General features: G+C 34.9%; 2 protein-coding genes across 2 annotated transcripts; one reads left to right on the top strand and one right to left on the bottom strand.

Annotated features, from left to right (window-relative positions):
• Window positions 1-857: 857 nt before the first annotated feature.
• Window positions 858-5,864, bottom strand: LOC111309841 (uncharacterized). The gene is made up of 7 exons (XM_022908843.2): window positions 5,559-5,864; window positions 3,686-3,794; window positions 2,612-2,742; window positions 2,409-2,477; window positions 2,090-2,236; window positions 1,239-1,355; window positions 858-1,126 (listed from the first exon to the last, which is right to left on the bottom strand). Exons 1-6 carry the CDS (start codon window positions 5,745-5,747, stop codon window positions 1,239-1,241), a joined length of 762 nt encoding a protein of 253 aa, XP_022764578.2. The 5' UTR covers window positions 5,748-5,864; the 3' UTR covers window positions 858-1,126.
• A 3,473-nt stretch (window positions 5,865-9,337) lies between these two features.
• LOC149513391 (uncharacterized) lies at window positions 9,338-10,030 on the top strand. Its single transcript, XM_089748655.1, has one exon. The coding sequence runs from the start codon at window positions 9,338-9,340 to the stop codon at window positions 10,028-10,030; it is 693 nt and encodes a 230-aa protein (XP_089604781.1).
• Window positions 10,031-14,462: the final 4,432 nt, after the last annotated feature.

Below are 14,462 nucleotides of genomic sequence, written 5' to 3'. Positions count from 1 at the left end.
AAAATAATAATTTTAATTATCTAAAGAAAAAAATTCTAAAAGTCTTTTATATATGTTGAGAAGCGGAGAGATTTGACTTTGGCGCTTTAAAACCCATATTTTTTTATAAATAAAAAAATCTTACGCATGAATCACATTTTTCTTTAAATAATTGTACATAATTTTTTTTTTCCATTTGTTTTATAAAGGGGTAGGAAAATGAAGAGCTTGGTGCATTTTTATGTTGAAGACTTTTTTTTTTCCATTTTTTAATTATTTTTTCTCAATTTAAAAGTGATATTATCTAGTGATAGCAAAGGATTGGATAGGTTTGGATAGAGTCAATTGGTTCGAAATTAATTTAATAATTTTAATTTAACATAATATTTTTAAATATTTAATTATATATAAATATTATTGATATCTTAAATTAAAATATTATATAATAATTTTATTAATATAATATATATAATATAAAATTAAATAAATAATAAACTATATGAACTATATTAAGATTCTTTTTTTAAATGGACGACAATTAAAGTTTAAATTTGATATTTTTAATTTTAAAACAAAATTTAATACCATCAAACTAACAACCACTAGTTGATAATAATAAAGCAGAAAGTTTTCTTGGAAGGAAAATAAAGAAGACTAGACAAAAGCTCTCTAATTTTCAAAGCTCTTAATGCAACACTAATAAAACGTAGCTATATAATAAATAACATTAACATCTTTTTTTAATATGAGGTTGAGAAAATTAGAAACCAGCTGTTGAAGTGAAGAAATTGTTTATTCATCATTAAACCTAATAGTTGATAATGAATTTGCTACTTCATTCTTCAGTTATCCTCAAATCATGTGAAAAGAGCAGCATGGAAATAAAAGAAAATTGGCATATTTACCTGAATGAAATCATAAAACAAAAAAAACAAAAAAACTAAGAACAAATCAATGATGTCATGACAAAGATAAATTCCAAACTGCAAATGCAACTCCAAGATGCTTGAGCCAAGTTGGGAAATGACAAAAATGGCATCATTTACTTGCTCTGTGGAAACCATATAATAAAAAGGAGAATCAAATGTTCTTTGGTTATTTCTTGATCCTTCACTTTCCTTGAAGAATTGGATAATAAGTCCGACTTCTGTTTGAAAAAAAAAAGGCATCAAGGAAGTAGTTTAAGAACAAGCAAAAAGAAAATTAATATCAGCTGATGATACTCTTTCTAAAGTAGCTGATCAGCATTGTGAACTTACTCAAATGTTAGTGTTGTCGGTTGCTTTCTTGTATTCAGGCTTCAGCTCATATGATCCTTGATTAGCTCCTTTGTTGTTGTACATACACAGATCTTTAAGTATATCTTTCAGAAATTGCTTCAGACAGAGAGAAAGTCCAAAAGAAGAATCAGAAAACCGTTAATTTTTGGCTCAGAGGCGATAATAAGCAATAGATAGTTTGTATAGCCAACAAAGATCAAAACTATGCCTTCGTTAATGCTTCATGTCAATAACAATTCATCTTTCAATTACCATAATTAGTGGAAGAAAATATGTCATGCCCTGAAGTTTGCAGTAGCACATATCTTAAACAATTTCAAGAAATAAGTTCATAGCACTTGTGCCTTCCAAATGTCTAGAACCTCGGATATGTATATGATCCTATAAAAAATTCTGTGCATTAAATCTTAAATCTTAATCTATTGAAATCACCTTTATTTTACAAAGTCTGATGATATTGTTTCCCTTATTTGATGTTTTCACTTTTCTGCTCTTTTTCCGGGGCTAACCATACCTCATTGATGTGATCTTTTTTTCTCTTTGAGTATATACATAGGTGTTATTAATCAGCATTTTCTCAATCAGAGGACTTAAACACTAGAATGTTCTCTACCCTGCTAGAATCACCTACCCTAGACTATATTCATCTCTAATATAATGCCTTTATCACCAATTTTTTAATCAAAATATCTTCTGAACCATTAGTCCAAACCCTTTTTAATTTAAAAAACAAGCTTATCTAGTATTCATTGATAGGCAAGTCAATAGCATTAGGGTTCTAAAAGTTACCATTTAAGCATTAAGTAGGAATACTTGATTAAGAAACATACTTCAGGCTGGTCTGTCTCTTGAATCAGTTGTCTTAAAGTCCAATTCGGTTGCCTTTCAAAGAGCTTAAACATAATATCTTCCATCTCTCCACGATCCCTTCTTGTTCTTTTAGTATCTGATGTCTTGGTGGGAGCCTTCTTCTTTTCCTATTGCAAAAACATCAGCTCTCCTCATAAAAATGGTGGACAGACTATAAATAATATTCTGATTGCATATATGAGAGCAAATGGAAGCACGGTTCCCAGGAAAAGAAATCGGTGAAAAACAAAATATTTACTTTGAGAAAATTTTACAAGAAAAGAAAGTAGTCATATGTACATTGAATACAGCAGCAATAATCATCCCTGGCATAGGCCTCATGTGAGTCCCATTGTCATTATCAATAACCTGAAATGTAGAATAAGGGGAAAATTTGAGGAAAAGAAAAAGGAAAGGTAAAGGAATGTAGAATGTGGGGGAAATTGAAGCCAAAAATACCATATAGGAAGTATGGACACAAATATACAAATCAATTACAGGACCTGTATCTGTCTGGATTTGTTCATAGATTTGTTTGTCCGTTCACGGCAGAGTTTCCCATAGTTCTCAATGTTTTCATCATGAGGTCTCATGTCAAACTTGTTTATTATTTTTCCCTCAACTGAAAGCTTTCCTGCAAGACAAGACTAATTTCATAAAAATGGGAGCAACAATGTTTCTCAATAATTGAATCTCCATCCTCAGTTAATAATATAAAATTCTAAATTTGTTTACTGCACTAATCATAAAATTACTGCTACTGGAGTAGCAGTAAATTATTGACCAGCTTTTCATGCACAAGTTCTGTGTATGAACAGATCCAACCTATGATCCGTTAATGATTCAAAAGATTTTCAGTTACGGTAATTATTAACATAAGCGTGCATAAATAATATTTTAAGATAGAAGTGTCTCAAACTAGCAACTTGGACCTGTATATATTCAGGTTTCTCGTTCGAATCAACCTTAATTCAGATGTCAAAAGAATTAATAGTATGACACAGTTTCAACATCTACGCTTCTAATAAGCCAATAGAATGGTGTATCACCCAGATTCTATGTATGATCAGTACATCAAAAGTCCAGTCAGATTGTTCTTTTAACATTACTGAGATATAATAGAAATAATTTAGAATAATCCTTCTTAGTTGGAAAGTGTGATGAGTTGGCATCACAAAGTTGCCGGTCAATACATCCAACATTTGACATTCGAGTTTGTGTCAAGGACAATGGTTTCTGGATAGCTGCCCTTTGTTTTATCCTCTTTGAAGAAATTGGACATTGGAGGCCCCTCCCCCAAAGTAAACTGTAAACTATGTTAGGATTTCACATTTACCCTTACAGGCCGCAGCCTACTTTAACAACTGGAAAGAAGACACATCATAGCACTACAATTTTACCTGTTAATAACATAAGAATTAAAATATCCCTAATTTTCATGCAAAGAGTACGGAGCAAAACTAGATCAGAAATATCTCAGAGATGAATATCAAGTAAATGCCTTACTTGTAGAAGCACTTTATCCATGCCAGAGTGAAGTATTAACACCAGTGTTTCCTGGAATGACATATACTTACCTTGGGATGTCTCGGAAAACACAGACATTGGAACAAAGTCTTTAGTCATGTCCATGGAATAGCGTTTGGGTACATCTCCAGTTTCTGTGCCAACCAATTCCATCATAAACTGAGGTTCAGGAAACAACTTACATAAGACAGAAGGCAACAAAAGCATTATTATTCTCAGAAAAAAACCATAATCCCACCCCTGCTCTGCTAACTTCAAAAAGAAAGAACATGGGAGGAAAACTCAATCTGTCAGAATTGATTAACAAGTTATGCACAACAGAAGAAAACAACATAGGTATATGGACAAGTTAAACGTAATAGCAGATAATGTGGGGCGTGCAAGTAAAATAATGTAATAGAAAATAGAGGCACCTGAAAGAATGAAAAACCTGGCAACAGTAAATACAAGAGCTACCTAATTCCATTCACAAAATCCTTCCTAAATTAATTTTGGTGATTCGCTATAGTTCTATGACTGCTGAGAACAAAACTTATTTTTGTTAAGTGATTCATGCCCCATTTGATCGCAGGCAATGCTACGACTAAAAGGGCAAAAGCCAAATTTAATCACTGTGATTAAGACCCTCCATAATTGGCTATGACTTCAATTAACTTCTTAGCCAAGGTAAGTAAAATTCCATACTTGATCCAATAAAGATTTTTTTTTTCTGAAGTAAAACAAAATAATTAAGAAACTATAAGTAATGATAAACCAAGGCCAAAAATACCATGGAAATCGAGAACCCAAAAATTTAAGAACTCAAAAAAAAAAAAAGGGGGGGCAACAATTAACAGAAAAGAAACTAAAAAGATTTGGCAAGAAACAAATGCATGCTATAATAACAGACATAAACCCCTCACATGATGCTTGAAATAGTGCAGAAAAAGAAAATCTCTGGAGCTGTACAAATGTCTATGCATATTAGCTTCGTAAATTTCTTGCCAAAACGAAATCGAAAAGTTATGCAACTTCATTTAAAAAAAAATCCAAAGACTTGAGGGCTAAGCCTTTTGTTGTAATTCCTCATGATTTTGTCCAAGATCTCAATCATTACACGTCTCTAAAATCATTGCTAAGATCCTTCACCCACTTTTGAAACCAATTATGATTTCAGCTAACTTTCATTGACAGTGACTGCCATAACTTCCTTCTAATATTATGGCTTCAACCAACTTAATTACTATGACTACTGTCATTCCCATCAAGCCTTTCTCTAAAACATCAATGGCAAATAAAACAACCTACACTCAAAGTATTAGCCAATGGAACCAAAAAATAAGATTCATTCTTTCATATAAACATCAGAATTATCACAGAATAAGAATTCACCTCTATTAATTCACAAACTCTGCATGCAAGCAATTTCTAATGAATGGAAATAAAACTCAACCCTACCAAATCCAAAAAGTAACAAAAAAAGAATCAAATTTGCTGAAGACATTGCTAAAAGATTAAAAATAAAAACATTAGTAAAATTTCAAAACTTTCATCATACCCAACAAGATTTCTTACTTTATTTATATTTTATTACCCAAGGAAAGAAAAAGAAACATGGATATACCAAAGTTCACAGCTTTAAAACTCCATTAAACCATAATTAAAAAATCTTTAAAAAATCAAATACCCACTAAGAAAAAAAAAAAGAATGCACGCAATGCAACAAACCCAAAACACCAAAATATCCTTGAAACTTTTAAAATTAACCCTGATAAAAAATAAATCCCAGAAAATCAAATAAGATAAAAGAAACAATAGAAAGAACACCCAATAAGGAAAAACAAAAGCATGTAAAGAAAGTTAAAACAAACCCAATAAATCACAGCGATGGAAAACATAAAAAATAAAAAAATAAAAAATGGGTTTCTTTTAGAAAAAGGAGACCTGAGTAGAAGAAGAGTCATTGGAAACAAGAGGGTCGATTGAAAGAATAACTTTGGCAACAGCTTGAGAAGAAGAAGAAGAAGAGAGTTGAGGGGTTTTGAGAGAGCGTGAAACTACGCCAGGGCATTTCATCAACCACATTGATCTTTCAGCTTTGCTTGTTTCTAAAAAGCCATCTTTGTTTTCCATGGAGGGAAAAAGAAAGGAAAGAGAGGGAAATGGTTTTTCTTTCTTTTCGGGTTTGGTAGAGAAAGCAAACAGCAGAAAGGAAAACAAACCGTTTTTTTTTTTTTAACAAACTTGATATATGGGATTAGGTGGGTTTTTATAGGGAGTTGGACTCGGAAGATCTTTTCTTTTAGTTATTTTTTATTTTAATTTTTTCTTTGCATTTTCTTGAATAATAAATAAATAAATAAGTATAATTAAACATTTTTTTTTCATTTATATAATTAACAAGAGTTCATTTTTTATATGATATTCAATTTTTTTTTTAAATTTTATAAGCGGTATTAAAAAATTAATACATATTTCACTTTAAATTAATTTTAAAAAATTTTTAATATATATTAATAGTAATATGTGTGGGAAAACCGAAATAGAAATCTTGCAATTACGAGATCATTTGTTAGTTAATATTAGTTGTAGTTTCTTTTTTTATTTTCCAGTTTCCTTATGTCATGAGACTCTATGATTTCTTTTACTTTTTTCTCAGATTTTCTTATTTTGTAAAGGCTTAAGTTTCAAACATAGGAGAATTAGTTATTGTAATTTGCTATAAGAAGTTATTAATTCAATGATGATTATGGAGAGAAGAAATATTGTTTTCTCCTTCACTGGTTTTATCGTATTAGAGCCGGTCCTACCATAGGCGTAAATGTCATCAACAACTGTTGCTGACCAAATGGCAAACCTTACGTCGCCTATAGCAGAATCATCTAGGATTCTGATTGTCTCTAACCCTCAATTATCCATCATACCCAATCACCTCGAAAACCCCTTAATCCAAATCTCCTCACACAAATTGAACGTGAGTAATTTCAGAGAGTGATATCAATCGGTCTTATTTATGATTAAGGGTAGAGGAAAAATGGGATATTTGACAGGATTCAATTGTAGTGGGAAGTAGAGAATTCAATTGTAATGGTGTGGTTGATTACCTTAATGAATCAAAAGATTGGGCGCTTGTATCTGTTCTACAAAATGGCGAAAGAAGTGTGGGATGCAATAAAAGAAATGTATTCGGATCTTGAGAATATATCATAAAGCTTTGAAATTTGATCCAAGATTCGAAATACTCAACAAGGTACATCATCCATCATAGAATATTTTAGTACTCTCTCAGAACTGTGGCAAGAAATCGATCTGTTTCATAATGTCACTTGGAAGTGCCTTGATGATGAAGTATTACATAGCAAAATGTTAGAAAAAGATCGAATATTTGATTTTTTACAAGGCTTGAATCAAGAGCTTGATGACGTTCGAGGGCGTATACTCGACGCAAAGCCTCTACCCACGTTGAAGGAGGTGTTCACTGAAGTCCGGCGTGAAGAGGCAAGGGGAAAAGTGATGTCCTCGCCATCAGAGAGCACGACAACAGAGACAGCAGTCCAAGGATTTGCTTTAGCCACAAAGGGAGTTTCTGGAAAAGATAAACGGTTATGGTGTGAGTACTGTAAAAAGCCATATCATACCAAGGATACATGATGGGATATCCATGGAAAGCCTACAGATTGGAAGCCATGAAGTCAAAGGAGAAAAAATTCCACAAAGTCAAATGAGAAGAAATGCTTGTATGGCTGAGACAACAATCAGTTCTACTTCTCAACCATTCACGACGGAGCAAATGGAGGTTCTTTGAAAATTGATGAATTTTTCATAGTTACAGAGGAGTCCAAGTTTGCCTCATCAAATTCTACTGGTTTTACAGCTTTAACAACCCATAAAGGTATTTTTTCCTTCCTGTCATGTAAAGGTCCACATGATACTTGGATAGTGGACAAATGTACTTCTGACCATATAACAAGTTCCAGTACAGGAATTAGTAACTACAAACCGTGTAAAGAAAACGTTGGGATTATAGTAGCCACCGGGTCTGTGTGCACGGCAACAAGGGATAGGAGATTAGGAAGTTAATGGGCTGAAGTTGAATTATGTTTTTCACGTTCCTAATTTGAAGTGTAATTTGTTTTCAGTAAGTAAAATAACCAGAGACTTGAATTGTTCCGTAACCTTTTTTCCTTCTTGTTGTAAATTTCAGGATTTTTCATCGGGGAGGATGATTGGGAATGTTGAGGAGCAAATTGGCCACTATTACTTGTCAGGTGCTGGTTCTTCTCCGAGTCTGAAGTCATCTACTATTTTTTCCTTGTTTTCTGATTCCAATGTTCAACTATGGCACAATAGATTGTCACCCAAGTTTCTCCTATTTAAAACATTTGTACCCTCATTTGTTCCTTAATTAAAAGCCTTCGTCGTTTCATTGTGATCATTGTATTCTTACAAAACGAACATGTGCATCTTATCCACCCGTACGAGCCCTCCACTCAATTCGATCTAATTCATAGTGATGTGTAGGGGACCATCACGAGTGTTAAATTTACCTGGGGAACGATGGTTTGTTACCTTTATTGATGATCGTACCCGGGTATCTTGGGTCTACTTGATGAAAGAAAAATCAGAAGTGACTACAATCTTTAAACAATTTCATAAGGTCGTCACTAATGTCTTCCAATCATACATACATATCCTTCGAAGAGACAATGGGAGTATTCTTCTCATGAACTAAATGTGTATCTTCAAGAATATGGGATACTTCATCAAAGTTCATGTATGAATACTCTTTAACAAAATGGGATTGTCGAAAGGAAAACCATCACTTATTGGAAGTTGCCAAGATGAGTTTTGTTTGTTAGTCATGTTCCAAACTCTTTTTGGGGTGAAGCTATTCTTACATCCGCATTTCTTATCAATCTTGTTCCTTCCAAAGTTCTAAAATACCGAACCTCTATTAGTGAATTATTGTCTGTTTTTCCCTCTTCTCGTGTTCATAATTCTTTTAAACCTTGGGTGTTCGGATGTGTGGTATTTGTTCATAATGTTCAACCCAACTGGGGTAAGTTGGATCTAAAAGCCCTTAAATCTGTCTTTCTTGGTTACTCTTCCGCACAAAAAGGTTATAAGTGTTATCATCATCCCACAAAACGATTTTTGATCTCAAGTGACGTTTCCTTTGTAGAAGATCAAACTTTCTATTCCCAAGTTTCTCTCTTGGGGGAGAATGGTACTCGGGGAGACAAATTTGGGATCTCACTTTTTCAGAGTTTTTCCCTTTGATCACCTCGTCCTTTCCTTCCCAATCCGAGTCTAAAAATGGTGGTGATCAAAGGGGAAGAGTCCAAAACTGCAGACCTGATACCATGTTAGTGTGTTAGTGGTTGAAGCATGTTAGTGTGTTAGTGGTTGAAGCAACTAAGTATGTCATTTCTGCTGGAACTTTCTGACAACAGATTAGTCTAGGTAAAATGATGGGTCTGTGCATGGTGACCCATGCTGTTAGGCCAACTACTTTTGTATTTTTGAAGCCTATAAATTAATGAAATGAAGCTCATGATCAAATGAGCCAATTTACTTCAAGTAACAGATTAGTTTCTCTTGTTTTCTGCTCTAAATCCTTCAATTGGTATCAGAGCATTCCTTAAGTTTTTAGAGGATCTGTGATTCCAAAAATTGAGTGAAAAGCCATCAAACACTTTTCAGCCAGCTTTTGTCAACCTTAAATGGCCTCAAGCAATTGCTCCTTACCTCCACCTCCTATTTTTTCTGGTGAAAACTACCAGATATGGGCTGTCAAAATGAAGACTTATTTGAGTGCTTTTGATTTGTGGGAAGTGGTGGAAAATGAGAAGGATCCACCACAACTTCCTACAAATTCAACAGTAACTCAAATGAAAAATTATAGTGAAAAAAAGGCAAAGAGGTACAAGGCTAAAAGCTGTATTGAGTCTTCAGTTTCTGATGACATATTCATTAGAATCATGACTTGTGAAACTGTAAAACAAGCTTGGGATGTGCTCAAGGAAGAGTTTCAAAGCAGTGACAAGACAAGACAAATGCAAGTGTTGAATCTTAGAAGAGAGTTTGAAGTCTTAAAGATGAAGGAGTCTGAAAATTTAAAGGAGTACAATGACAGACTCATGAAGATAGTAAACAAGATTAGATTACTTGGTGAGGAGCTGTCAGACAAAAGAATTGTAGAGAAGGTTCTTGTCAGCTTACCAGAGAGGTTTGAGTCAAAAATCTCATCCCTTGAAGACTCTAAGGACCTGACCAAGATAACTCCAACAGAATTGTTCAATGCTCTACAAGCTCAAGAGCAAAGAAGGGCTATCAGACAAGATGATTCAACAGAAGGTGCTTTTACAGCCAAGAAGAAAGGCAAGATGCAAACAGAAAGCAAAGGCAGAAAATAAGAAGATCAAAGAAACCAAGGTTCTAGAAACAGTGAAAAGAAAGAAAAATTTCCACCATGCTCTCACTGCAAAAAGACTACTCACTTGAAGAAATATTGCTGGTACAAACCTAACATACAATGTAGGTACTGTAAGCAGCTTGGTCACATGGAGAAGGTATGTAAAAATAAAAAACAGCAGCAGCCAGATCAACAAGCCAGAGTTGCTGACAATCAACAACAGCTAGAAGAGCAAGTTTTTGTTGCAACTTGCTATGGAACCAGAACCTCCTCCAGTGCATGGCTCATTGACAGTGGCTGCACACACCATATGGCATCTGATATCAACATATTCAAAGAACTAGACAAGACCTGCACCTCTAAAGTCAGAATAGGTAATGGTGATTTCATAGAAGTCAAAAGAAAATGAGTAGTGGCAGTTGAGACACCAACAGGTACCAAACTCATTTCAGATGTGTTATTTGTGCCCAAAATAGATCAAAACCTGTTGAGTGTAGGACAGTTGCTAGAAAATAACTACTCTTTAGTCTTCAAAGACAAGGTATGCATAATTCATGATCCCACTGGCCATGAACTCTTTACTGTTAATATGAAAGGAAAATGTTTTTCCTTGAATTGGCATGAAGCAAACTCCTCTGCATATGTTACTTCACATGATGAGTCTTCTTTATGGCATAAAAGGATGGGACATTTCAACTACAATGCATTGAATTTCATGCATAAAAATGGTCTTGTATTAAACATGCCTACTGTTAAAGTCAGTGCTGAAGTGTGTGAAGTCTGTCAACTAGGAAAACAAAGTAAGTTGCCATTTGCAATTAACAAAGCATGGAGGGCAACTGAAAAATTACAACTTGTTCGTACTGATGTTTGTGGTCCTATGAGAACCTTGTCTTTGAATGACAGTAGATATTTCATTGCTTTTATAGATGATTTTACTAGAATGTGTTGGATTTACTTCATGAAACAAAAGTCTGAAGTTGCAAATGTATTTTGGAAGTTCAAGGCTTGGATTGAGAATCAAAGTGGCTGCAAAATCAAGATCATAAGGTCAGACAATGGTACTGAATACACATCTGACAGATTTAATGAGTTTTGTGAAGTTGCAGGAATTGAACACCAACTGACAGCAACTTACACTCCACAACAAAATGGAGTCAGTGAAAGGAAGAATAGAACAATCATGGAGATGGCAAGATGCATGCTGTTTGAGAAGAATCTTTCAAAGAAATTCTGGCAGAGGCAGTCAATACCTCTGTCTACTTGCTCAACAGGCTACCCACAAAAGCTTTGAAGGGAAACACTCTTTTTGAAGCCTGGAATGGAAGCAAACCATCAATGCACCACCTCAGAATTTTTGGCAGCATCTGTTATGTGGTCGTTCCTGATATCAAAAGGGACAAGCTTGATCAAAAAGCAGAAATATGTATTTTTCTGGGCTATAGCAACATCACCAAAGGCTATAGGACTTACAATCCACTTACAGGCAAGATGATTGTAAGTAGGAATGTGAGATTTAATGAGCAAGCTGCCTGGAATTGGAAAAAATCAAGGGGAGAATCAGTCAAGCAAATTGCTGCAGGCATGATAAACTTCCAAGATCAAGAAGATTATATGTTTGAAAATGAAATCATTGATCATGAACCAGTGAGAGGAATCAGACCACTCACAGATATTTATTAAAGATCAAATGTTGCCATTCTTGAACCTGCAAGCTTTGAAGAAGCTGTCAAATTTTCAGAGTGGAGAAATGCCATGAAGTAGGAGATTCAAATGATTGAGAAAAATCAAACATGGATGCTGGTTGACAGACCAAGTAACAAAAACATCATTGGTGTCAAATGGATTTTCAGAACAAAGTTGAATGCTGATGGTTCCATCAACAAACTTAAAGCTAGATTGGGAGCTAAAGGCTACTCCCAACAGCTTGGTGTTGATTTTTCAGAGACATTTGCTCCAGTTGCAAGGTTGGACAATATAAGGCTGCTATTAGCCTTAGCAACTCAGCAAAATTGAAAAATATACCAACTTGATGTCAAATCTACCTTCTTGAATGGTTATCTTGATGAGGAGATCTACATTGAACAACCTGATGGTTTTGTTGCCAAGGGACACGAAGGCAAAGTCGATCTACTCAAGAAGGCTTTGTATGGATTAAAACAAGCTCTCAGAGTGTGGAATTCCAGAATTGATGATCATTTATTGAAGTTAGTATTCAAGAAAAGCCTCAGTGAAGCAACATTGTACATTAAAGTTTTTAACAGTAATGATCTGTTGATTGTTTCTTTGTATGTTGATGATCTTCTAGTGACAGGTAGCAAATCAGCTCTTGTGGAAGATTTTAAGCTCCAAATGCAGGAAATTTTTGAGATGACAGACATGGGAGAAATGTCTTATTTTCTTGGAATGGAGATTCATCAAGACCAGCAAGGAATCTTCATTTGTCAAAGAAAATATGCAAATGAAATCCTGAATAAGTTTGGGATGGAAAATTGCAAACCAGTCAACACTCCTTTGGCTCAAAATGAGAAACTTGTTAAGGAAGATGGAGCTAACAAAGTTGATGGCTCTATTTATAGAAGCTTGGTTGGTTGCTTATTGTATTTGACAGCAACAAGGCCAGACATCATGTATGCTGCAAATTTACTCTCTAGGTTCATGCAAAATCCTAGTGAGTTGCATTTTAAGGCTGCAAAAAGAGTGTTGAGATATGTCAAAGGAACCAATGAACTTGGAATTTGGTTCAAGAAGAATGACAGTTCAAGATTGGTAGGATTCACAGACAGTGACTGGGCTGGTTCTCATGAAGACATGAAAAGCACTTCAGGCTATGTGTTTTTCATTGGATTAAATGTGTTCAGCTAGAATTCAAAGAAACAAGGAACAGTGGCAGTGGCTCAATCAACAGCAGAAGCAGAGTATATAGCTGCTGCAGCTGCTGTTAATCAAGCAATTTGGCTAAGGAAAATTTTGTTGGATTTGAGTCAAAAGCAAGATGATCCAACAGAAATTTTTTGTGATAATCAGTCAGCAGTTGCAATGGTCAAGAACCCTGTGTTTCATGGAAGAACTAAGCATATTAAGATCAAGTATCACTTTATTAGAGAAGTTGAAGCTGAGAATGAAGTGAAACTGGTGCATTGCAAGTCAGAAGATCAAATTGCAGATATTCTGACCAAAGCCTTACCAAAGGCAAGGTTTGCAACATTAAGAAAAAGTCTTGGTGTTTCCAGCAGAAATACCAAGGAGGAGTGTTAGTGTGTTAGTGGTTGAAACATGTTAGTGTGTTAGTGGTTGAAGCAACTAAGTATGGCATTTCTGCTGGAACTTTCTGACAGCAGATTAGTCTAAGTAAAATGATGGGTCTATGCATGGTGACCCATGCTGTTAGGCCAACTACTTTTGTATTTTTGAAGCCTATAAGTTAATGAAATGAAGCTCATGATCAAATGAGCCAATTTACTTCAAGTAACAGATTAGTTTCTCTTGTTTTCTGCTCTAAATCCTTCATACCAACTCTGGTTTACTCTACGAGACCACAGGCTCCAATGCAAACTCAAGAGTCTGAACTGATGGCAGATCCCATTACTGCGGACAATCAAGAGGAGGTTGAGGCATGTCGCGAGAATGAAGAGCTGATTAGTGATCTTGATCTTCCGATTGCCATAAGGAAGGGGGCAAGGTTTTGTACTAGAAATCTCAGATATCCTATCTCATATTATGTCACATATTCCAAGTTGTCAGGGAATCTCAAAGCCTTTATTGCCAATATTGATAAGATACAAGTCCCTAGAAATGTTCATAAGGCACTTCAAGATCTGAATTGGAAGAAAGCAGTGCTGGAAGAGATGAAGGCATTGCATGATAATGATACTTGGGAGCTGGTGCAGTTACCTAAGGAAAGAGAGTTGTTGGTAGTAAGTGGGTATTTAAAGTGAAGTATAGATCGGATGGGACTTTAGAACAGTATAAAGCGAGGCTAGTAGCACAAGGTTTCACTTAAACCTACGAAATTGATTATGAAGAGACTTTTGCACCGGTTGCCAAGCTTAGCTCAATCAGAATTCTACTGTCTATTGCTGCCAACTTAGATTGGAAACTACATCAGCTAGACATTAAGAATGCTTTTCTCAAATGGCACGTTAGAGGAAAAGGTGTATATGATGGCTCCTCTAGGATTTGAGATAGAGGGAGACTCAGACATGATATGTAAACTAAAAAAGTCCCTTTATGGTCTGAAACAGTCTCTCAAGGCTTGGTTTATGAGGTTTAGCACTGTGATGAAGGATCTTGGGTACAACTAAGGGCAAGCCGATCACACCTTATTTGTGAAGAAGCATAAGTCAGGTAAACAGGCAATACTCATTGTATATGTAGATGATATGGTGATCACAGGTGATGATGAAGTGGAAATTGGAAATCTCAAGAAGAGA

This window comes from Durio zibethinus, chromosome 19 (genome assembly GCF_047325235.1).
Source record: "Durio zibethinus cultivar Kanyao isolate XHJ-2024 chromosome 19, ASM4732523v1, whole genome shotgun sequence".
Classification (NCBI taxonomy): Eukaryota; Viridiplantae; Streptophyta; class Magnoliopsida; order Malvales; family Malvaceae; genus Durio; species Durio zibethinus.
Note: the sequence above shows the minus strand (reverse complement) of the source record. Positions and strands in the feature narration are given on the sequence as shown.

Coding starts and splice junctions, on each gene's coding strand:
- LOC111309841 (XM_022908843.2), bottom strand. CDS start 5,747: ATGGAAAACAAAGATGGCTTTTTAGAAACAAGCAAAGCTGAAAGATCA. Junction 2,743..3,685: donor GTTTTCCGAGACATCCCAAG/GTAAGTATATGT, acceptor CTTGTCTTGCAG/GAAAGCTTTCAGTTGAGGGA. Junction 1,356..2,089: donor AAGAGACAGACCAGCCTGAA/GTATGTTTCTTA, acceptor CTCTGTCTGAAG/CAATTTCTGAAAGATATACT.
- LOC149513391 (XM_089748655.1), top strand. CDS start 9,338: ATGGCCTCAAGCAATTGCTCCTTACCTCCACCTCCTATTTTTTCTGGT.